Source organism: Balaenoptera acutorostrata, chromosome 4 (genome assembly GCF_949987535.1).
Source record: "Balaenoptera acutorostrata chromosome 4, mBalAcu1.1, whole genome shotgun sequence".
Taxonomy (NCBI): Eukaryota; Metazoa; Chordata; class Mammalia; order Artiodactyla; family Balaenopteridae; genus Balaenoptera; species Balaenoptera acutorostrata.
In genome coordinates this window covers 151816637-151840366 of record NC_080067.1, presented here as the reverse complement: position 1 = coordinate 151840366, position 23730 = coordinate 151816637, and the positions used below count along the sequence as shown (strand labels likewise).

The 23730-nt window shown below is 55.5% G+C and overlaps 1 protein-coding gene across 12 annotated transcripts in view; it reads right to left on the bottom strand.

Annotated features, from left to right (window-relative positions):
- Positions 1-23730, bottom strand: part of DIP2A (disco interacting protein 2 homolog A) — a 91760-nt gene that overhangs the window by 11239 nt on the left and 56791 nt on the right. For 8 of the 12 annotated variants that reach the window (XM_057544881.1, XM_057544884.1, XM_057544886.1 and 5 more), the window contains 13 exons: positions 23438-23552; positions 21971-22110; positions 19615-19751; positions 19076-19156; positions 18481-18608; positions 16101-16215; positions 10519-10720; positions 9551-9660; positions 9384-9464; positions 6841-6964; positions 1681-1802; positions 1463-1574; positions 162-271 (listed from right to left, as the gene is read on the bottom strand). In XM_057544881.1, the coding sequence (XP_057400864.1) occupies positions 162-271; positions 1463-1574; positions 1681-1802; positions 6841-6964; positions 9384-9464; positions 9551-9660; positions 10519-10720; positions 16101-16215; positions 18481-18608; positions 19076-19156; positions 19615-19751; positions 21971-22110; positions 23438-23552 (1577 nt within the window). Of the gene's footprint in view, positions 1-161; positions 379-1462; positions 1575-1680; positions 1803-6840; positions 6965-9383; positions 9465-9550; positions 9661-10518; positions 10721-16100; positions 16216-16353; positions 18609-19075; positions 19157-19614; positions 19752-21970; positions 22111-23437; positions 23553-23730 lie in introns of those variants that run through there. The other 4 variants (XM_057544889.1, XR_009008080.1, XR_009008081.1 and 1 more) reach the window with 4 other exon arrangements.

The following is a 23730-nucleotide window of genomic DNA, read 5'->3' as shown; positions in this document are numbered from 1 at the left end:
GTTTATTGGTATTTAACACAAACTTTAAGGAGCAAAACTGCTGCTTTAAGCTCTGGGAGGAGGAAGGGCCTGCACAGACCTGCAGCCAACACCTTTCTGCCCTTTGCCCACCCACTGTGTCAGGGGCCGGAGTGGAGGGGAGCTCCAGCCAGAGGACCCACCTTCACACCCGCCAGGATCCCCGTGGTCGACACGCTGAAGTCCAAGTATGCGAGCACGTCTGGGGACGGGGGCCTGAAGATGCTGGCCACCTTCTTCTTGGGTATGTCATCTGTCGGTCAGGAGACACGGGTGGCGTGGATGCTAGCTCAGGCTCTCGTGGAGAGAGAGGAGACAGGACGCACCTGGGGAGCTGGGGAGCTCAGAGCAGAAGCCAGGCTGCGGGAGAGCAGGCCGCGTGTGTACGCAGGGAAGGTCACGTGGAACGGACCCTCGCCGACCACGCTGAGCATGTGGTGATGGGGACGGGACGAGGTGGACACGGAGGGCTGGAGATGGGCCGAGGGAGCCCCACAGGAAGGCTCAGAGGAGCGGGGACTTGGCCAGGGTCCCAGAGCCTGTGATGGAGCCAGGATTACCGACATTTCTGTGCACAGTGAGTGCTAAGGATGGGCCCCCAGGGCTCTGGGTGCTTCATCGCGTTCCTTCAGGACCGTGAAGTGGGCACAGCACTGACCGCACACAGGTGAGGCGAGGCGAGGCGAGGGCAGGGAGCGGGTGAGGTGATGGGACTCCCCGGAGCCCATCTGCTCCCGGGCCCACCCCTGGGCGCCCCGCCAGCCGCCCTGGACCAGCTCCCCGTGCCTGTTGCTGGTATCAGGCAGGTGGCCACTGACAACACGGTCCCTGACTTCCTCTCGTGGGCAGTGCCCTGGTGGGCAAGGACAGGCACCTCTACCCACCCGGCGCGACGGGGAAGGAGGGACCCTTCTCTGCTTGCCGGCTGGCACCCATGTGGCCATGCGCCTCGAGTTACCGATGGAGCCTGCAGGGTGCTGCTGGTTTGGGGTGTCTTGATGGCTGACCCAGCAGGCCAAGACAGAGGGGCCCACAAGCATCTTCTGGGGCGTGGGAGCACGCATCCATGAAGGGGACCCAGGACGGGTGTGTGTGTGCTGTGGGCACCGCCTATGTTCCCACAGCTGCCAACGGCTGCGTGGTCATGAAAGGCAGCAAGAGGAGCTCGTCCACAGGCGCCGGGCCTTGGAAGGACCTCCGCTCCCCACCAGCCGCCCTCCGTCCTGCGCGCCCGGCTCTAGGCTCGAGCTGGTGGACACACCTGTCAGGCACCCAGCCGGCGAGGCTCCTGTTAGTAGCCTCTCACCATTCACTGAAGCTGCTAAGCTGCTCTTAGCCCACCTTTATGTTTACGTGGCGACAACGCAATCCCTACAACAGAGGAAGGAAAGGGGGCTGATCCTGGCGGGGCCGGCGAGCGCACCAGCGCAGCGAGGATGCGCACCTGTGTCTAGAATGGTCGGCCAGGTCCTGGCGTCCACGGCGGCCAGTGCTTCTTTGGACTTGAGCAGCCGCGTGATGGCCTGCGTCGTGAGTACGCACGCAGACTTGCTGACCTGCAGGGCACAGGGGTTGAAGGCACAAGTGAGACTCGGTGCCTGGGAGCAAACTGCACACGGGCCCACGGTCAGGTCCGCCCTGCTGGCCGTGGTGCCTGCCTACCTCCACGATCATCTTGACGGTGGGAAGTGTGGTGGTGAGGTTCTGGGGGTGCGGGGGCCGCACGGTGACGGGCACGCAGCCGCAGTACAGGCAGCCGTAGAAGGCGGCAATGAGGTCCACCCCTGGGGAGACACATGGTCAGAGGGCATCAGCGGGTCAAAGGCGGCTCCCCACGTCCAGTGCCGTGGATCCACGAGAAAGACCAGGGGCCTCACCTGCTGTGCTTGAATAAAACCACCCTCCTCCACACTAACAGGGTGTGCACCAAACAGCGCTGTTACGGAGGGACAGAGGGCTACCCCTGCTGCAGGTCACCCCCCGCCCAGACACGGGGAGGCCGGGAGGTGGGGGGGCACAGTCACGGCCCAGAGGAGGCCATGGAGGGCGGGAGGCCCATGCCCCTCACGTGGACAGCGTGCCCTGCCCGCCACCTGTGCGGGCGGGTGGGCGAGCTGCCCACCCCGGAAGCCCCGCACCTCTCGCGTGCCTCTGCGCCCTGACGTGGGGGGCCTGGCCGCTTCTCCAGGGAGGCCCACACCCCCAGGGATGGGCCAGGATGTCCCCGCCCCGCTCCCAACCCCGCGCCGAAACGTGGGACCACTCGCTGCTCCTTCAACTCTTTTATGTGTTTCAAGTTCTCCATAATTAAAACCGGGGGGAACTGTACCACACTTAAAACCCATCTTCCCCTCTTGAACTCAGTCCGACTTGAGAACACCTGAGTCCCACACCCTGGAGACTCTTCCAGATACTGTCCTCAAATCACAAGGCCCTGCCTGACATCATCTGGCTACAAGACACCAGTCTCAGGCTGTTTTCATTCCAGGGTCAAAATAAATATGCGACGTTTAACCCAGCTCATGGGTTTCAGCAGATTACAAGTTCACGACGCTCCATCAGGGCCAGGGGTGCTCAGCACGGTCATCTTTACGGGCCTGAGCCCACCCACCGGGGACCACCCATCTGCGCTGCGCTTGTGGGCAGCTCAGGAGACAGAGCCAGCAGGCAGGCCGACACGCGGGCGCGCATCCTCGCACCCCGCAGGGCCACTCTGCCCAGCGCGCCACAAAGGTATCACCAAGCTGAACACAAGCAAGCACCGTCAGCAACTCACTTCCACGAGCTCATGCAGCTCCTGCCGTCCCTGCGTGTGCATCTCCTCTTGTCCCGACGTCACCAGGCGAACGTGCGGGGCAGCCCTGTTCCTGCCCACACCCCACCTGTCTGCAGCTCCCAGAGAGTCACCCCAGGGCCACACACCCCTGAGGAGGAAGTCCTGGCCCCTCGCAGGAAATCAGGAAATGCAGGACACGCACGCGCGTGCGCACCTGCACGCGCGCACACACACACACACACACACACTGGTGTGCATCTGCAAAACACCTGCACCCATTCCCAGCCTTCAAGCAGGGTGGGATCTGCCCTCCAGCTATTAATTATACTCTCCACCTGCTGGTAAGGTCGTAAATTTAGAACTTCACCAAGCATTTTCCTTTATTCACTAAAAATTTTTTATAAACAGTGTCAAACATGCCCCAAAGGGAGAGAGGCGTTGGGCCTCCTTCCGTCTTTTCTCCTATTCTCCTGTTACTTCAGCATCCCTCACCCCCAGCATGTCCTCACGCTGCACGCCTGCAGCTGCAGCCCTGAGCCCCAGAATGGCTGTGGTCCTCCCAGGCTCTCCGCCTGGTGTGGACGGTGATGGCCGGGGCTCCCGAGCGGCTGCGTCCCTGCCTCATCTCGGCCGGGGTGATGTTTGCCTCACACTGAGCCCAGGGAGACGAGAAGAGTGGGAGCTGCAATCAGTCCTGGAGAAAAATGACCGCACGTTCCCGGGACCGGAAAGAGCAGAATAATTGTAATGCCAGTGGGAGTTCTGGAGCGTCCAAGCCACCACGCATCCGTGTCAAGAAACAAGCTGGGCCGCCAGCTCGCCCTGGCTGCCGGGCAGGGAGCACTCCACGGCAGCCCCCTGGGAAGAGGCCCCCAGATCCCACAGGCAGAGAGAAAGCGCCCAGTACAAGTCGTGTCCTGCCAGACACACTGAAAAGAGACGGTACCCAAAACCTGAGTCAGGAGTTCCAGAAGCATGAAAAAGAGGGAGAAAAGGCAGTAAGGAAAAAGAACATTTCCCTGAGATGAAGATTAAGTGGGCAAGAAAGTGAGAGAGGACCTAGACCCAGGCATTTCCCAGTAAAATCCCTGAGCTAGAACCAACAAGCTTCCAGACAAAACAACAACAGACTTATAACGGGGGGGGAAAAAGAAAACCACCTACAACCCTGGCGAAGCACCCACCAAGCCAGAGAAACCTGTGATTCCTGTTCCAGCTAAGGCCCAGGCCGCCAGGGAAAGGGAAAGGGAAAGGTCTTCCGAGTGCCCACCACCCGTGCGCCAGACGCAGGAGAAAAACGTCCCCTAACAGCCAAGCAGCAAACTCCCAGAACCAAGACCCCAAGACAAGGCAGGAGAGGCAGAGCGGGCGCCGAGCGGGTGAGACGGAGCCGACGGTGAGGAGGGGCTGTAGGGGCCGCACTGGGCAGAGTGAGGGGATCCCACAGGAGCCAGGTGGCCCCGGAGGGAGCAGGGAGGACTGGGAGCCCCCAGGAGGCCCAGACGTCCCGACTGGGGGGGCGCAGGCATCTTGTTCCCACGGCTGTGGGTCTGATCGGAGAGCAGGGCGAGGGACGGAAGCCGTTCACCCACTCACCGGTGCCAGTGAGCAGCCGTGGGGTTGGCCCAGCAATCCAGCCCAGCACAGAGAGGCCCACGGAGTGGGGCCGGGGCTCCGGGTGCGGGGCACAGAAGGAGGCGGGGGGTTCCGTGCGGGTGGCCCGGGGGCCAAGTCCCACCCGGGTACAAGGAGAAGAATCGGGGCAGATCGTCATCTGTCCAGACAAAGACAGCAGATAAGAACTGCAGCCCATTTTAACATGCGCTAAAATGCATTAAGAAAATGATGCAAGATACGAACGAATAACCAAAATCAGAACTAGAAAAAAGAAGTGAGGAAAGAAGTAGAAACTATAAAAAATCATTTCAGAAACGAAGATGGAACTAGAAGGAGCCCAAGAGCAAACAAGACAACGGGCACAGAAACCACGAAGAGGAGGAGACTGGAAACTCAACGGAGACACTCCTGGGGAAAACGACAGAGAAGACCTAACACGTGGGCCACGGGAGCAGGAAGGAGATGCGAAGAAAATCAAAGCAAGGGAAGAGACAGAGAAAAGACTACAATTCTAGAAAACTTCCTTGAAATTAAAAAAAAAAAAAAAGATGTGCAGCTTCTTATTTAAAGATACCTTATACACTGTATGGCATTGATGGTATAGTGGTGAGCGTAGCTGCCTTCCAAAGATACCTTAGGTAAAAGAATGCTGCCCTGTAATAATCAATGTTACAACCATATGCCAGACTTTAAGAAGGGAAAAAAATGTCCTTTTGGCACCTAGAGCAAAACAGCCAGTGACTAATAAGAGAAAGAAAATTAGATTATCGTCAGGCTTGATGCTTAAGGCCCGGAGAAAATGGACACATATCTGAGAGGCTCAAGAAAAGAAAATGTGAGTCAGGGATTTTTTTTATCTAGCAAAAACAACTTTCATTGCGCAGTGTACAGACTGTTACCAACAAGCAAGAACTCAGGGGATACTGTTCCCATGAACCCTTCCCGAGAAACCAATTAGAGAACCAGCGTGGCAGAAAGAGACTGAATGCAGTCACCGGTGGACTGAGGGTGAGGAGAGGCCAGCTTTGCAGGCCCCCAGCCTCGCCCGCCCCGGCGACACAGAGAGCACAGCTACAGGGAAAACGGGTGGAGAAAGCACGTGTGAAAACATTTAAGCTGCTTTCAAAAATCATACAGGTGGTCACGTATTACTACCGTTATTTTGGGGGTGCTGCTTGTGACACAGGATAAAGCAAGTGAGTGATCTTGGGATATTTGAATTCTATCGCTTCCCATCCTGGAGAATCAGGATTCTCAGTAGGGAAGAAGGGAGACACAGGCATAAAGCAGACAGAACGTCAAGAAGGGTTCAGTAAAACCCTGTAACCCTGAATCTGATCGGGTACAACAGTATGAACTCATGAGGCACTGCCTGTCTCCGAGATATAATTATTATACTCATTTTAAATCAGAGCTCTGCTCAAGGAAAGGGCCAACGGCCAGCGGCCAGCCCAGGAGGGACGAGCCCCTGGCCCAGACCGGTGCTGTGAACACCAGGCTCCACGGAGAACTGGCCAGGGCACCTGGTCCCAGCAGACAGCAGGAGGCATCAGGACGGGAGGTCACACCCGAGGACGTGGGAGTGGCTCCCACTAGAGTGCGACAAGAAACAGAATTCATTTTATTGATGGAAGGAAAGAAGCAACACTTACTCTACCTTTCACAGCTGAATTCTACCACTGGGTGACCAGATACTAACGAGGGCAAGTGTCTGTTTATAGTTTATGGCTGACAAGTGAAAAAAGAAAGGACAGAGTTAGAACACCACCGTTTAGTGACCCTTAAGGCGTTAATGAATGCGGGACAGAGAATGTCAATGGCTGCCAAGTGTGCTAATTCTGCAAAAGAAAGAAACAGCCCGACAGCGCTTAGGGTCTTGCGAGGGAAGCAAGCCCGAGTCTGACCCGGGGTTCCCCGTGGGAGCCCAGGAGCGGCCGCCCGGCACGCACGGAGCCGCTCCAGACGGCAGGGACGCTCCAGGGCCACAGAAGAGTCGGACAGGGGGCAGCCTGCAGGTTAAAGGAAACCTAAACACATATCAGATTTAAAGAAAATTGGCAGACTAAACTGTGATGGCTAGGACGCTCATCTGGGTGATCAAACGATAAAGAAATGGAAGAAGTGGTGACCACAGAGGTCAGGACAGAGGCTACTTTTGCAGAATGGAGGAGGTGGCTGGGACAGGAAAAGCAAAGATCCATTTCTTGACCTGGTTGGTGGTTACAAGGGTGTTTGCTTTCTAGCAATAAAACAGAGGGGAGAGATGCGGGAAGAACAGCCAGATGAAAAAAGCAAACAGAAAGGAAAGGCTGCACTAAGACAGGCAAGAGTGGACTCACAATTACATTCAAGTGCTCACAGGGGTGCAGGCACGCGTGACAGGAGCGCAGGGTGGGCACGGGCAGAGGGCAGGCTGGCAGGGTCCTCACCTGGGGGGTAGACCAGGGCCACGTGGGCCCCGGTGGTCAGCCTGGCCTTCTCCATCAGAGCAGCGGCCACTCTCTCAGCCTTTTTGTGCAGCTGGATGCAGGTGGTGGTGCTGGTGACTGTGCCCTAGGAAAGCAATCGTGGGCACTGCTGAGCGGGGGGCGGGGGACGACCCATGGACACTCCGCGCACAGCCCGTGTCTGAGCCCCTGTGGTCAGGAACCAGGACAGGTGCCACCCCAGACCCGTCTGCAGTCTTCTCAGAGCCTGATCGCCCACCACAGTCAAAGACTTGGCGATTGAAGAAAACCCTTTTGGCCATTATGATAAAATATTTTAAATGTAACAGTATTATAAAGAATAACGTAATAAATATCCAGCTTTTCATTATCTAGTATTTTGCTACGTTGTTTCAATGTCTCTTTCATAAAATAAATCATCACCACTCTACATACACCCCCAATTCCATCCTCTCCCTCCCTAAAAGCAACCCTTATCCTGAATATAAACACACATAGGTAAATGATAAACAATAAATACACACCCCTAAACTGAACCCTGATGCATGTTCAGGCACCCCATCCACCAGGTCCCGGGGCCCGGGTCGCCGCAGGCTGCTCTTTCAGGGAGCCTGGGCGGACGAGTGGCTGGCGGGGCGCCCTGCACCTGGGTCTCTGCGGAGGAGAGCTGGGCCAGGGGCCAGCTCCGAGCTAACCCTCCCTCCCCCTGCAGACCCGAGTCAGGCCTCACAGCTCTCTCGGCCCTTTTCAGGAGAAGTAGGGCGCCACTCGGCCTAACCACCACCAGCCTCCAGGACAGCCTGGTGCAGCCTCCAAACCCCTCACTGCTCCTCGGCCGGGGCCCCACCACGCAGGCCCGGGGGCTTTGCACAGCAAGTCAGACTCTCCTCACACCCAAGCCGAGGTACAGAGCGCCATGCCGGGCACGCGCCAGGAGCCCAAAGGCCCGGAGCCCCGCCAGTCCCCAAGGCTAGGGGCCACCTCGTGCCAGGGACACCACCTGCCAGGCACAGGCCTCCTCCCGGGTCGAAGGCCGGCATGTCCTTGGAGACCTAAGGACAATTCAAACCTGAGAAGGTTGACAAGCCAAAAGAAGTGCAAAAACTTACAAGTTTTTGGAATGCACCTGGAGAAGGCCAGGTGGTCTTCTGTTGGTTCCTCCTGAGCTCTGAGTTTTAAAGACGATCATGGGGTCTTCTGGGCTGACCGTGCTCCTGGTGGCGTCTCTGGACACGCCCACCCACAGCCCCCTCCTCCCTGGGAAGCGCCCCATCCGCACAGGCGCTCAGCCCCCACGCAGGCCACCCTCGATCCCGCGGGCCTGCCTCTGACCACCCCCTCACACGCGTCCACGTCCCCATGTCCTCTTCTCAGAATGGTCATCTCTCACCTGGACCACGGCCCCCTGGCCCACTGCTCCCGCCCTTGCCCTCTTACAATCCAGAGGAATCGCTCAGAATCACGGGCCCCATCACACCCCTCACAGCTCACGCCTGGGGTCAGCCCAGTGCCCCGGCCTCGCCGCCTCACAGCCCCGGCTGCACTGATTTTCAGCTTCTCACCATCAGCTGACTTTATCCTGGTCAGCTGTTACTTATTGGCTTTAGAATTCCATCAGCCATAAAACAAATGTCTACTGAACGCCTTCCAGATCTGCAGATACACGTGAACCAGGACCACAGCACCGCTCCTGAGCACTGGTTTTCTAGCAGGAAGACTTAGTTCACCGTCTGGCGAACAGGGGCCTTTTTTGTCTTCTTTAACACTGCGTATGTAGCAGGCATCAATCAATATTTCTGAATGAAGGAACAGTGGCCAGTAACGAGCAGTACTGAAAGCCAGGCTGGTGTTTCTCTTCGTTTTTTTTTTTGGCTGTACCATGCGGCATGCACGATCTTAGTTCCCCAGCCAGGGATTGAACCTGGGCCCCCTGCATTGGGAGTGCAGAGACTTAACCACTGGACCACCAGGGAAGTCCCAAGGCCAGTGTTTCTAAGACGTCAGAGCGCAAGCGTCCTCGTGGGCCCGGGAGCGCCTGACAGCGAGTCATGCAGGGTTTTCATTGTTATTTTTCATGTTTTCATGGTTTGTCTACTGGCCCGCAACTTACAGTTTCTCCTTTATACCCTAGAAGCTCCTGGTATCGTGTAACGCCCACTGAAAGGCACCCAGGATCAGGGCACCAAGCAGTATTTGTCATGTTAAAGCTATCAACAAATGTAGAGAGTCTAAATTCCTAATTTTTACAAAATAAACATTTCCTTTTAGTTCACTTAGGAGTATTTACATGCATACTATTCATAATCAAAAGACAAGGTAATGAGAATTTTCTTGTTAAATATAAAAGCCACAGAAAGGCAACTGTGTGGCTTGTGTGGAAGCTGAGGCTTCCAGAGAGAGAAGCACGCCAGCCGGGGCCTGGGTGCCAAGGCTCGCTGCTCTCCAAACGTGAGGCCTCGAGCCTGAGCACCACGGCTGGAGACAGCCCGCGGCCCCTCACCTACGCGGGCAGCGCGTGGCCTCACCTTGGCATTCAGCAGCAGGAAGAGCAGGTGCTCGGGCGTGCTGTGGGCCCGCCACTGCAGCACGTCGGGCAGGAACAGGAACTGCGGGGTGCGGGGAGGGTGCTCAGCCCTGGCGGCGCCCCACCTGCCAGGGAGGCACCCGCCCCCGCCCGCCCTCCCGCCCTTACCTTCCTCGCCTGGTCACTGTCCTCCAGGTGACACAGCTCCCTCCCCGAGGCCTGGGCGATTCTCCTCCCAGCGACCAGATTCCCAACGATCATGGAGGCTGGTCCGACCTCTAGAAAACGAGAGGGGGTCGTGAGTGAGAGGTGGGTGACGTCTGATAGGCAATCATCACACAACTTTTTATTTGAACAGGCAGGCATTTAATTCTTCACTACGATACAGGTGTTCGGGAAACCAGCTACAAGGGTTATGCTAAGTGACAGACAGAATCTCTCTCTTACAAACAAGCCAGATGAAGACATTCACCACACGGCAGATGCCCTGGGGAGGTATGATCAGACCTCAGCCACAGCTTAAAGTATTTACCTCATTGTTTTACTGGCTGTGTTTCATTTAATGGTATTTTATGTATTTAATAATCAGCACAGGTTAGCATTTACTAAAAATTTACATAACCAAAGGAATGGAAAACTGTACGTAAGAGTTAAACCAGGGAAGGGAAGTTGACCGTTTGTCGGGCCTCCCAGGTCCCGTCAACCCGGTGACTGTGGCTGATGACAGAGCCGAGTAGCGGCACGCGCAGCGCCCACAGCCCCCGTGGCCTCGGCGTGGCCAGCCGCCCCACGGCACAATGGCGGCCACGGCGGTGCTTTAGATTCCGGCTCCAGGGCTGCTCTTGGGCATCAGTTCCGCCCCCAGGGAGCAGCCTCCACCGCTCAGACGCCAGGCCTGAATCCAGTCCCGGGGTGGGTGCTAACCGGTGGGGGGAACCCCCATGCTGGGGACGTGGGGCGGTGCTCTCGTTCCGGGGGGGCAGGAGGTGGGGCCCGACCCGGTGTGCCGTTCGTTCGCCCTGGCTCTTAACCCCGACCCCAGAGGCGGAGCGTTCAACAGGGCTGCACCAGTTAAACACAAGCGTCGCTGCCGCAGTCTGCAGACGCAGCACACGCGCTGCGTGAGGTACACTAACCTGGCTGCTTCTGGCGAGGCCTGGGGAGGTTGGTGACACACGTGTGAGGGCAGATCAACACGCTACACGGGTGCAGCATCCCCTCCAGGAAGCGCTGCTTCACTTCAGAAACGTGAATCCCTCCTAGAGGGGCCTTGGGCAAGGTGTTCGCAGGAACCAGGGCCAGACAGTACACGCCCACCTGGTGGATGCTGTCGATGGCCTGGAAGGGGGGGCACGAGACGGGGAACTGTGACCTCTGGGACGTTTTGTTAGAAGAGAAACATGGCGAGACGAGTGTGCATTTCCTATCACTTACACACACGCGCTGTGTATGTGCACAATCGAATATAAATCTGTAACGGCTCACATTAAAAAAAAGCCGTAAAAGCAGTTAAGTGACTTCCTGTGGGAGAAGCAGTGAACAGCAAGGCAGAAGCTGGACTCCTCGGAATACACCTTGCTTTCAAATTTGGAACCATGGATATATTTTACACACAAAAAACTTAAAATTTAAAAAAGCAACCCCTAACTGAAAGTAAAATAAAACAAATGAACTCAACCGAAGTGGAATCAGGTTGGTGGCACAGCCCCACAGAGAGAATCTACTTAGAGTGACTTTAAACACAGGAATTTCATTAATCCAGTCCCACGGGCAAAAAGAATTGAAAAAACATCTTAAGCTGCGCTCGGAAATTTCACACTTGAGAGGTAGTGTGGAGACGGTTATTTGGAGACTGTGGTGTGTGCAGAGTGGCCTCAGGACATGAGTACCTCTGCTGGAAGTATCACCACTGAAATTTTTCATTGTGGAGAAAGATCGGTGACTTAAGAAAAAACCCTGAGGTCTTGAGCTGGAACTAGCAGCATAAACTCATGATGCAGGTAATCCTGTAAGCAGGTGGGCATCATCTCCTACTCTGCCCACTGAAAAAAGCCAGTAACATCAAGTTCCCAGACAGTGCCCAAATTCCATTTCCCCTAGAAGGCAGCGGGGCCTCAGTAGTGTCAGGTCTAGGACACAAAATGCACCACCTCCCCAGGAATCGAGCTTCTTGTTCCTCGGTGTCGCCTCAAAGAACCCAGGAGGTGTGTCTAAAGGACTCAAGAGCCAATCCGAAGAGGCTCCCACTGACCATTGTCAAAAATATAACAACTATAGGGCTTCCCTGGTGGCACAGTGGTTAGGAATCTGCTTGCCAATGCAGGGGACACGGGTTCGAGCCCTGGTCTGGGAGGATCCCACATGCCGTGGAGCAACTGGGCCCGTGAGCCACAACTACTGAGCCTGCGCGTCTGGAGCCTGTGCTCCGCAACGGGAGAGGCCGCGACAGTGAGAGGCCCGCGCACCGCGATGAAGAGTGGCCCCCGCTCGCCACAGCTGGAGAAAGCCCTCGCACAGAAACGGAGACCCAACACAGCCAAAAATAAATTAATTAATTAATTAATTAATTAATTTAAAAAAATATATATATATAACAACTATAATCCACTAGTTCATAGTGAGACAAAAGCCAAAACATCTCCAGGAAGCCAGCTCAGGACCCTGAAATCAACCCTGGATCTCGCGTTCCTGCACAACCTCCAGGTCCCCCGGCGACTTCAGCGCTCTTTGTAGAAGACCCTTCCAAAGCTGCCGCGTTAACGATGAGGAAGGAACAGAATTGAAGCAGCAGCCCCATGAAGCCCTAACAAACCAGCGGACACAACATGCCACCTCCCATGAGACTGTCAGCCAGAAAATCGAGCCCGAGTTTGATCAAGCCTCAAGATCTACGCACCGACACGCAGGAAATACAGGAGACAGAGGAGCACACTGAGTGACACCGCAGAGGCACAGCCGTCAGAGCCCAGGATGGGGAGACGTACTGGACAAACAACCTGCCTCTGTCAATAAACAAACTGCAAGAAAAATATGACAGAAGAGGAGTCTATAGATTAAAAAAGACTTAAAAACCTGGCCCCACCAAGTGCAATTTTCACCTTATTTTGATCCTGAGTTTAACACACATACTAAACATCAGATAATCCGGGAAATTTGAATAGTGACTAAATATTTAATTATATATATATATAATTATATATACAATTACATCCAAAAGAACAAAATACCTAGGAATAAATTTAACCAAGGAGGTGAAGGACACATGTACACTATGAGACACTGATGAAAGAAATTGAAAATGACACAAATAAATGGAAAGATATTCTGAGTTCATGGATTGGAAGAATTAATATTGTTGAAATGTCCATACTACCCAAAGCCATCTGCAGATTTAATGCAATATCACAATACCCAAGACATTTTTCACAGAACTAGAAAATACACTCCTAACATTTGTACAGAACCACAAAAGACCCTGAATTGTCAAAGCAATCTTAAGAAAGAAGTACAAAGCTAGAAGTATCATGCTCCCTGATTTCAAACATCATAGAGCTATAGTAATCAAAACAGTGTGGTATTGGCACAGAAACAGATGTAGGTCAGTGGAACAGAATAGAGAGCCCAGGAATAATCCCACACATATGTGGTCTGTTAACTTACAACAAAGGAGACAAAAACAGACAACAGGGAAAGAGAGCCCCCTCAATGAATGCTGTTGGGAAAACTGGACACCACACACAAAACTAATTCAAAATAGATTAAAGACTTGAATGTAAGACCTGAAACCGTAAAACTCCTAGAATAAAACATAGGCTATGGTAAACTCCTTGACATCAGTCTTGGTGATGATTTTTTTGGATTTGACACCAAAAGCAAAAGCAACAAGAGCAAAAATAAACAAGTGGGACTACATCAAACTAAAAGGTTTCTGCACAGCAAAGGAAACCATCAGCAAAAGGAAAGGAACCTATTGAATGGGAGAAAATATTTGCAAATAATATATCTGATAAGGGTTAAGATCCAAAATACGTAAGAAACTCATACAACTCAATAGCAAAAAAAACACCAAAAACAAAAATCAAATAATACAATTAAAAAATGGGCAGAGGACCTGAATAGACATTTTTCCAAAGAAGACATACAAATGGCCAACAGGTATATAAAAATGCTAAACATCACTAATCATCAGGAAAATGCAAATCAAAACCACAATGAGATATCACCTCACACCGGTTGGAATGGCTATTATCAAAAGGACAAAAAATAACAAGTGTTGGTGAGGGTGTGGAGAAAAGGGAGCCCTCGTGCACTGTTGGTGGGAAAGTAAACTGGTGCTGCTGCCATGGAAAACAGTATGGGGGTTCCTCAAAAAACTAAAAATAGAACTACTATATGATCCACCAATTCCACTTCTGGGTATTTATTGGAAAAAAACCAAAAATGCTGGACATCCCTGGCGGTGCAGTGGTTAAGAATCCACCAGCCAATGCAGGGGCACAGGTTTGAGCCCTGATCCGGGAAGATCCCACATGCCGCGAAGCAACTAAGCCCGTGCGCCACAACTACTGAGCCTGCGCTCTAGAGCCCAAGAGCCACAACTACTGAGCCCACGTGCCACAACTTCTGAAGCCCGTGTGCCTAGAGCCCGTGCTCCGCAACAAGAGGAGCCACCGCAATGAGAAGCCCGCACACCACAACGAAGAGTAGCCCCCGCTTGCCGCAACTAGAGAAAGCCCACGTGCAGCAACGAAGACCCAACGCAGCCAAAAATAAATAAATAAGTAAATAAAAAAATACCAAAATGCTGACTTGAAAAAAATATATGCACCCCTCTGTTCATTGCAGTATTATTTACAATAGCCAACATACCTAAGCATCCATCAATGGATGACTGGATAAAGAAACTGTGGTATACACACACACACACACACACACACACACACACACACAGAGGAATATTACTCAGCCATAAAAAATAATGAAATCTTGCCATTTGCAACAACATAGATGGGCCTTGATAGCATTATGCTAAGTGAGATAAATTAGACGAAGAAAGACAAAAACATATGATCTCTTATATGTGGAATCTAAAAACAAAAACAAAAAGATGAGCCCATAGACATAGAGAACAGATTGGTGGTTGCCAGAGGTGAGGGGTGGGGGGTGGGAGAAATGGGTGAAGGCGTCAAAAGGGAGAAACTTCCAGTTATAAGGTGATAAGTGCTGGGGGTGCCAGGTACAGCATGGGACTGTAGTTAATACTGCTGTGCCGTGTGTTTCAAAGTTGCTAAGAGAGTAGATCTTAGAAGTTCTCACCACGAGAAAAAAATTCTGTAACTCTGTGTGTTGACGGACATTAACTAGACGTATTGTAGTGGCTCTTTCACTATATATACAAAATCAAATCATTATGTGGTACACCTGAAACTAATACAGTGTTACATGGCAATTATACCTGAATAAAGATTTTATTGTTAATTTTTAAGATGTGACACTGGTACTTCTTTTTTAAAGAAAGAGACACTCAAATTTACAGGTAAATCTGTGAGTCCGGGATTTGCTTCAAAGCGCTCCCTAGGGAGAAGCGGGGAGGATGGGCGGGGCATGGCTGGGGCCTTGACTGGTCATTGCTTAAGCAGCGATGGACACACAGGGGTTGTTACACTCTCTTTTGTATGTTTCGTATATTAGAAATATTCCATAACAAAACATTAAACTTTTTCATTAAAAATAAACGTTGTAAATATTAGTAGAAAAACCTACGCTCTGAAGCTCAGAGCTCCCTGGCCTCCCTGACACTGGACCTTGTCTGCTCTGTACAAGTGTCCTTTCTTAGGTGGCCGGGGCCAAGCACACGCCACACAACCAACCAGAGCTGTCGGGACACCAGAGGGCTTCCCTGAAAAGCTGCCAGGACTGAAATTCACCTAAAAATTTGTACACTATTGTCCACAGTAGCCTTATTCACAATAGCCAAAAATTAACAACCCAATGTCCACCAAGGTGTGAACAGATAAGCAAAAGAACACAACTTGGCAATAAAAAGGAATGAGCCACTGATCCACACACCACGAGGAACTACACAAACGTGATGTTGAGGGAAAGAATGCCAGACCAGGAGCCCACACTGAGATTCGTCCGCACGGACGTCCAGGGCGGGGGCAGGGCTCATCCCTGGCGACACAAAGCAGCCAGCGATTCCCCGTTAGACGGGAGCACTCTTACCTGTGGTTACCTGGGTGCGTACATTTGTCAAAACTCATCAACCTGGACACTTGAAAATGGGCTCCTTCTACATGTAAGTTACATTCAGTAAAGCTGAGTGGACATTTAGTTTGTGCTCTTTACTGCAGGCAAAGTTTACTCCCTTCCCCACAAAAGAACTTGTTGAATCTAGTTCAGTATTTAAGGATGTAAACGTGGACGTGTAGGGAAGGACAGTGCACAGCACGCGGGTGAGGCCGAGGGCACGTGAGTGCCGAACGGGTATCACGAGGTGGGAAGCACGCGGAGCCCCAGCCCGGGCGCGAGGGGTTCACTGGGCTATGCTTCCAGCCTTGCTACACGTTTGAAATTCTCAAAGCACAACGGTGGAAACACCGATGCGTGCAAGTTTGCATCTCTCACCCCGGTGGACGGCAGCTCCACGGGGCCGCCCCTCACCTCGAGGGTCAGCCCGCGCTCAGCCAGTGCCCACCGTGTGCCCACACGCACCCACCTGCAGCACACGGCTCATCCACTGGAAGCTGTCTTCCTCTGAGGCGTCAGGCCGCTGCTCTGCCACCAGCACGATCCGGTCATCGTGCAGCACTGTCACGGAGAACACGGCGATCCTGGGGGAGGAAGGGACAGAGATGACCGCCCAGCAAGGGGGGCCGGGAGGCAGACGCCCCGTCCCGCCCAGACGGAAGCCGCAGCGGGGCTGGAGGGAGACGCTGTCCAACAGAATTTAAAGGGAAGCAGCCACGAACCTCCTCCAATGTGGATGACATAAGTTTCGATTCACAAAACAGAAAGGACTTCAGTGCACAGCAAACCACCAGGCACACGTTGTAAAAGAAGGTTTTCCTTAATTGCAATGTTAATCTATGCGATGTACTTCCTTATGCAAAAATCTGTCTAGAAGTTCTGTTAATTATCTATTTCTTAGTCCAGGCGAAATCTCTCACCACTCATCACTCTGCTCATGTCTGTGACTGACGTCAGTGGTCGTCTTTCTCATGGCTTATCGAAGAAGTTCAACATGTTCTCCTTTTCTCTGTGTTGCCTTTTTCTTCCTTTGGACTTTGAGTGGATTCTCTTTTTCTTTATGGGACAAGCATCTGTGTCCCCATCACGCCCATCCTGCTGGCACGGCTGCCAAGCTAGCTCTGGGCCCTCACAGACCTACCTTCTCTGGCTGCTCCTTTGGCCGCTGCGCGCACAGGCACGCGCATACGCAGGCACACGCATAGGCACGCACACACACAGGCACGCACACGCACACACGTGCACCCACTCTCTTTAATGCAACAAACTTTACCCAGTATTAACATTTCCTTACTTTCACACATCTTGTTTCTCTTAGTACCTCACCCAAAAGTGTTTTCACAAACATGGTCTTTCTGTGACAAAACTTCTGAACCTTACGTACCCAAGAATACTTTTACTGCAACCGCACAATTAAGCGACATCTTGGGATGAATATAAAATCTAGGTTAAAAGTTCCTCTGAAAAACTTAAAACGTTACTGCACGGTCATCCTCTCGCTCCGGCCCCTCTGCCGGGGAGTCTGACGCATCCTGGCTGGAGGCCCACCCCACAGGCCCCCTTCCTCAGGGTCCAGACATGCACCCCCCACCCTGAGTCTGCTCTCAGGATGCCAGCCCTTCTTGCTCTGCTTCCCTCTTAATTTTTCTTTTAAACTTTCTATCCCTTGACTTCTGGAGAAATTTCTTTATCTGGCTTTCCAGCGTGTCAGCTCACTCCACAGCCGCCTCTGCCCTGCGTTTACTCCATCCGTTAAACACGCTTCTGTCGTGACGCCGCGACCTCGCCAGTGCTCAGCTCCGCCCTGGCGGAGGCACGCAGGCCACCTCTCCATCCGCGGGGGCGACCACCCTGCACCCCCGCTAGTCGCTGGGCCGGCGTCCCCTCCAGCTGCCGTCCGGTGTCAGTGGCCATGCGAGGCCCCCTAACGCACCCAGGAGCGGGCGCGGGCGACCCCGGCGTCCCCTCGGTGGACACTTGCACTCACGGTGTCTCGGTTTCTGCTGTGAGTCCTGTGCGCCCCGGCTCCAGGCTGCACGCGCCCACCAGGCCTGCCCGCCCTGCTGGTTTCTCCCGAGTGCTTATATGCGGCCGTCATCCTGACCCGGGGAAGGGCCGGCAGACCACGCTGACCTACCACTAGCAGAATTCCCTGATCGTTTCTTTAAGGTATGTTCAAAGGAAGGCTCCAGCCAGGCTCACAGGCACCCTAGTTTCAGTAACGAAAGCACTACCTTGAGAAGAATAAAAAGAAGAAATGCAGTGGCTGAGTGGACCAGCTAGGAGAAGGGCCCACCTCCTCCAGGACAAAGAGCTCGGAGCTGGACGAGCTGGACAGGGCGCCCCCTCCCCGCCCCAGCCGCCTGGGGCCCAGGCCAGGGGCCCCCTTACGTGCTCTATAGACATGAGAATCTGTAAAGTGATTGCCTAACACATTCAGAGAAGGTGAACTGACTCTATCCCAGGAGAGAACGGCCTCGGGTGATTTCAGGGAAAAGGGCGCCCTCCGCTCCAGGCTGCACTCTCGAGGTTCTCGGGCAGCTGCCCAGGTGCCCTCGCCCTCACGTGCACTGTGCCCCGTGTGGCGTCTGGGCCCGGTCTCCGTGCCCAGGTCGAGGTCTGGATCTCACCCTCTAAGGAACCACGAGCTCTGTGGACGGTGAGGACTCCAACTCTGGCCTCCTCGCTGCAAATGTCATCCTGTTCTTTGTGAAGTTCCTCTGATGAACGGGAATTTTTAGGTTTTGTGTATTCAAATCACTCGGCTTTCCTTCCACTGCAGGAGACCTCTTGAAGGTTAACTAGAGAAGGAACCTAAAGGCACGGCAAGGGGACCCGCAGCGCATCACCTGCCTCTGTAGACAAACTTCATGGGCTCCACGGCCAGTGCGGTGGCCACGATGTCGTCCGCGTTGTGTCTGCGGACCCCCACCACCATCAGCCCGTCCAGCTTGCCCACGACGAAGACCAGGTTATCCTGAAGGCAAGGATGCTGGTCGGGCCCCGGACACGTGGGCAGGCCCTGTGGCTCAGGCCCTGCTACAGAGACCCGACAGCTCAGAGACCAAGTAACTCACAGACAGGGCCAGCGGAAACCCCTGCCCACGGTCTACCTGCCCAGGGAGACCGTGGGCAGGGGCCACCAGGGGTAAAGGGGCCCTAAGCCTGGCGGGCTTTGTGGGGGGAGGGGGGGTGCGAGGGGGCACCCAGGGCAGGCGTCAGCACCGGAAAGGTCAGAGATGGGAATGCAGCTGAGGGTGAAGTCTGTTAAGGACTTGATGCTCCTGCGTTATAGACAGGGCTCCCCAGCTCGGCCCCAGTGACGTTCTGGAGGCCGGGACTCTGTCGGGGGTGGGGGTCCTGTGCACAGGGGATGCAGAGCAGCACCCCTCCCCAGCTCTGAGCCCATCTGCAGGCCCAGGTCTGCCAGCGGGACATACTCACAGGCCCGATGAAGCCCAGCAGTCCCGTCCTGGTGAAAGGTCTGTCGGAGATGGGCGCACCCCCTGCCGTGACTGGGACAGTCTGCACAGAGTGGAGAGGACAAGGTCAGGCGTGGTCCACAGGGGTCAAGCGAGCGGCAGGCGGGGGGGAGAGAGGGCCCGGCATGCGCTGCCCACGCCGGGCATGCCTCCTCAGATGGGCATCACCGCGTCTCCCTGGAGGGGAAGGGGCTCCCACCAGGGCCAAAGTCCCTGCCATCTGGTGAGACCTCCATCAGGCTCCTGGCCTCCACGGCCCGTGCTCCCCCTCCCGGCCTGTCCCGTCCCGGCCTGGGGGCTGGGGGGCACTCGCTGGGCTCTCCTGACGACCCTACGGCTCCAGCCCAGAGGCCGGTTTCCCTGGGCCAACCTGGATCCGTCAGGGGCACGAGGCGCCCGCGTACGGCTGGTCTGCCAGAGCCAGCCCTACGCACTGTCCCCTCCCACCCCTCCGCAGCTGTGGACTCGACTTCAGCACAAAGGTAGGAACCAGGCGCGGACCTCAAAGATGTTCTTTGTGATCCCGAGCAGCCCATAATACGCTGTCGCCGTCGCGCTGGAGTTGACGCAGATTTCTCCGACTTCATCGGTTTTACAGAGATAAGGGATCCCCTCCACCTTCACAACACACACGTTAGCTAAAGAGAGAAAACAACCCTCAAGGGCACGAACTAAGAGGACACCGAGATGGGTCGTGCCCAGAGACCCGCGGGCTTGGCCTCTGCAGGGTGGACACTCACACCCCGCTGGCCACAAGCCTGCGTGTTCCACACGCGGTACGTGAAGGTGACAGAAACGCTCCCAGTCACGCGGGCTCTGTCGCGCCCCCGGCCCCGCCCTCCTGAACCCGCGGGAGATGGGAGGTGTCATCCGCTCGCACCTTGGCCTCTCGGGCGGCTCCCACGCCAGGCCTGCCGACCCCACCCGAGCGTGGGCCGCTCCCGCGGCCCCGTGACCCCCTTCTGTCTTCACCAAGCAGCACGCCCGCCCACACGGCCGCCTGTGGCCCAGAGCCTCAGGAGGGCAGGCAGCGGAGGCTGGCGCTGCTGCGCGTGCGTTTCCCCCCAGATCCGCGCGCTCGCCTGCGTTCTAAACCAACAGGGACCCCGCCCACAGCACAACCAGACCAAAAGGGACAGCCCCTGCGTGCCGTGGTAACACAAGCCTGGGGCTGACACAGAGAAGGCTGTGCATCTGCCGAAAACAAGACCCCCCAGGTCCTCACTGACTCAGTCAGACCTGCAACAGTCCCGGCCACAGACACACACACACCCGAGGGAGCGTGTGCACACACACCTGAGGGAGCACGTGCACACACACCACACACACACACACCTGAGAGAGCAGGTGCACACACACACACACACACACCGAGGGAGCACGTGCACACACCACACACACACACACCCCTGAGGGAGCACGTGCACACACCACACACACACACCTGAGGGAGCACGTGCACACACACCACACACACACACCTGAGGGAGCACGTGCACACACACCACACACACACACACACCCCTGAGGGAGCACGTGCACACACACCACACACACACACACACCCCTGAGGGAGCACGTGCACACACACCACACACACACACACACACACACACACACCCGAGGGAGCACACACGTGCCTGAGGGAGCGTGGGCACACACACAGAATCTGGTCCAAGTTTAAGAATAAAACGAGCCCCACTATGAAAGTCCTTATACTTTCAATCAAAAGAATCACCTATTACAATATTTCGCCATGTTCTAAAGAATTCCTGTGCTCGCCACATAACAACTGAAAATCAGAAAGACTCTGCTCTTTACCCCTCATAAAACGTTTATGCTGGAGTTCCTGCCTCTACAGAACCGATGAGTCCTTACTTCTGGTAGACTTAGGCCAGGAAAAAACACAACTCACGCTTCTAAAAAAGTGGAACTAGAAACAAACTCAAACGTCCAGCCTTGTTCTACGTGTCCGACCTCTGGCACACGCACAGGCCCAGACCGCGGCCCGTGGCCCTCCCGCTGGTTCCCAGCCGGCCCCCGAGCGTGGGCGGCTCACGCCTGGCCCATGCAGGCCCTGTACCCCGGGGAGCAGCGGACGGGGCGACGGACGCAGAGATGGGGCCGCTCTCTGGAGGTGACCAGGTGGCTTAGCCAGCTGCCCGGAGCCCAGAGGGGCTGGCACGGGGAGGGGGGAAGCTGGAGCAGCCGCGGGGTCACCGCGGTGAGGGGCGCTCCCCAACTCACAATGCCACAGGGCCTCCCGGGCCAGGCTCTGCTCTTAACTCTCCCCCATGACCCTGCACGGGGTCCCGCGTGTGCTCGCGCCTGCGGGGGAGCTGCAGGGCACAGCGCCGTCACCTTCCTGCGCTGGCTGGCTGCCACGGCGGCACAGACACCCCGCGACGCACGCATCATCCAGGCCCGGGGCCTTTCTGGAAGCACGGGGACCCCGGGAACCTTCAGGGCCACACTGCCCCCCTAGCAGGCCCTTGTCAGGACGTAGAGACAGTCGCATCACCGGGCTACCTGCACACGTCCAGGGGCCTGAGGCTGGCGCCTGGCCTCGGGGGAGGCGTGACGACTGCCTGGCGCGCGGCGAGCACCCAGAGCCCGAGCTCTGGCACTACTTCCCCAACGGTGGGGGACCAGAGTCCGGTTCACAGGCCATAGACACACCCCGTACCTTAGCACAACTTTAACGTGATACAAAGGGAGGCCAAAAACAAAAAATACGTTACAAATTAAAATCCCAATTCACACGGGGGATCATCTGAAGCCCTCCGGTGCTCGCGTGCTCCAGAGCCCTTGCTGCCACCCGGCCGCAGGACAAGACCATCCCCAGCTGCAACCTCACCTCCAGGCATCGCCTGACCGACGTCCTGAACCGCCAGGACCGAGAGCTTCTCTTCCGCGTCCAGTCTGATCACCCCGTGACTGAGGCCGCTCATCGACAGCACAGCTCTTCTGGGAGGAGGGCCCCCCAGGTCAGGCGGCCTGGAAACAAAGCGGATTCACTGACGCGGGGACAGAGCCCGTGGGCGTGGGACCACGGCCCCCTGCCGGCAGGACGATGAGCAGCCAGGTGCCCATCTGTGCTGGCTGCAGGGCCTCGGGGGGCAGCGCGTGTCCCCACAGGTCTGCGCGACGCCCCCCGCCATGCACTCCTCCGCAGGGGGGCCCGGTGGGCCGCGAGGACGTTTCCACCAGGCCGTCCTGGGACGTCCCCCGGAGCCTCGAGCAGCAGGTGAGCAGGGTGACCGCTTCCTGGGAGCAAGTCTGCGGGCACCAAAACCAGGGCAAGGAGCCCGGGGCCGCAGGCAGGAAGAACGAAGGGCCGGCCACTCCCCAGCCCGAGACCCTCGAACGGCTGGCAGAACTGCCCCGAGCAGCCCTTCTTGACTCCTGACCGCGGAAAGCAGGAGAGGGAGTTAAGTGACTGCTGCTGTTTGCGATGCCAAGTTCGGGCCTGATTAGCTTCGCAGCAGCAGGAACCAGGACGCTGAGAGACAAACGTCATGTCTCCTCCAGCGGGAAAACGCTACTCTGCTGAGCACAAGAAACCACCATAGAACAAAGGAACGAAGAACACCGTATGGTCTGTGAAGAATAACGATGTTGTTTTTAACGCTAATTATTACTAAAATTTCACCATCACTTACACTACTATTTATAAATACACGGACATAACACAAGACCACAGCTGAGGCTAATCTGAGTTGAGGGTGGAAAATTAACACTAAGTCACCCTCAGCTGCGAGCGTGCTGCCCTCTACCCGAGGATGGCGCTCAGGGCAGAAAGGTGAGCCGAGGGGCACACCTGCGGGGGCCTGGGGAGCGACACGGATGAGCCCAGAGAGGACGCGGCCTGGGGGCGGTGGGGCCAGGGGGCATCACTGGGAGGTCAAGGGTCCCGCAGGCACAGACCCCCGTCCACAGCTGACAGGCACTGGCCGCCGGCCACCCTTTCCTGGAACAGGGGCGAGTCCTGGCTGCAGTGTTTACTGCGGGACACAAGGCCTTCCTGATCTGAGGAGCGCTCGGGAAAACCAGCCCGCGTGCTACAAGAATCCAGAGATCGCGACCCAGGGAGCCGCTATTGAACTTGCGCCACAAACCAGGCCAGTGTGGGACGTGCAGCCAACACAGGCTGTTGGACGTGGCACCTGGGGCTGCCCCATTACAACACCAACACACCTGGGAAACGGGCCCAGGGCCGGGCACTGCTCTCAATTTCTCCTGCTCAGGAACAGATCAACCAAATTTGCTACCACAGGTAATTCGGCTGAACGAGGAAGAACTAGGCGTCTACAGGATGGTCTACCTGCGGATGGCCACCGTGAGTGCCTCCGGAGAACTGGCACAGGGACAGAGCACCTCCGGCCTCAGCCCTCTGGCTTGGAAGACGTTGAGGAACGCGTCACAGGAGGAGATGGACCCTGCGTGAGACAGAGTGGACGCAAGAGCTGAGCGCAAGGCCGACGGGCACCCGGCGTGGGGGACGCCCGGCGCCGGGCCTGGAGGCTGCACCCCTTCACCTCACAAAGTCTCATGGGAAGCGGGTGGGGCCCTTTCCATGAAAAACAGGGCGCGTTCTCAAATCGCCAGCAAACAAGA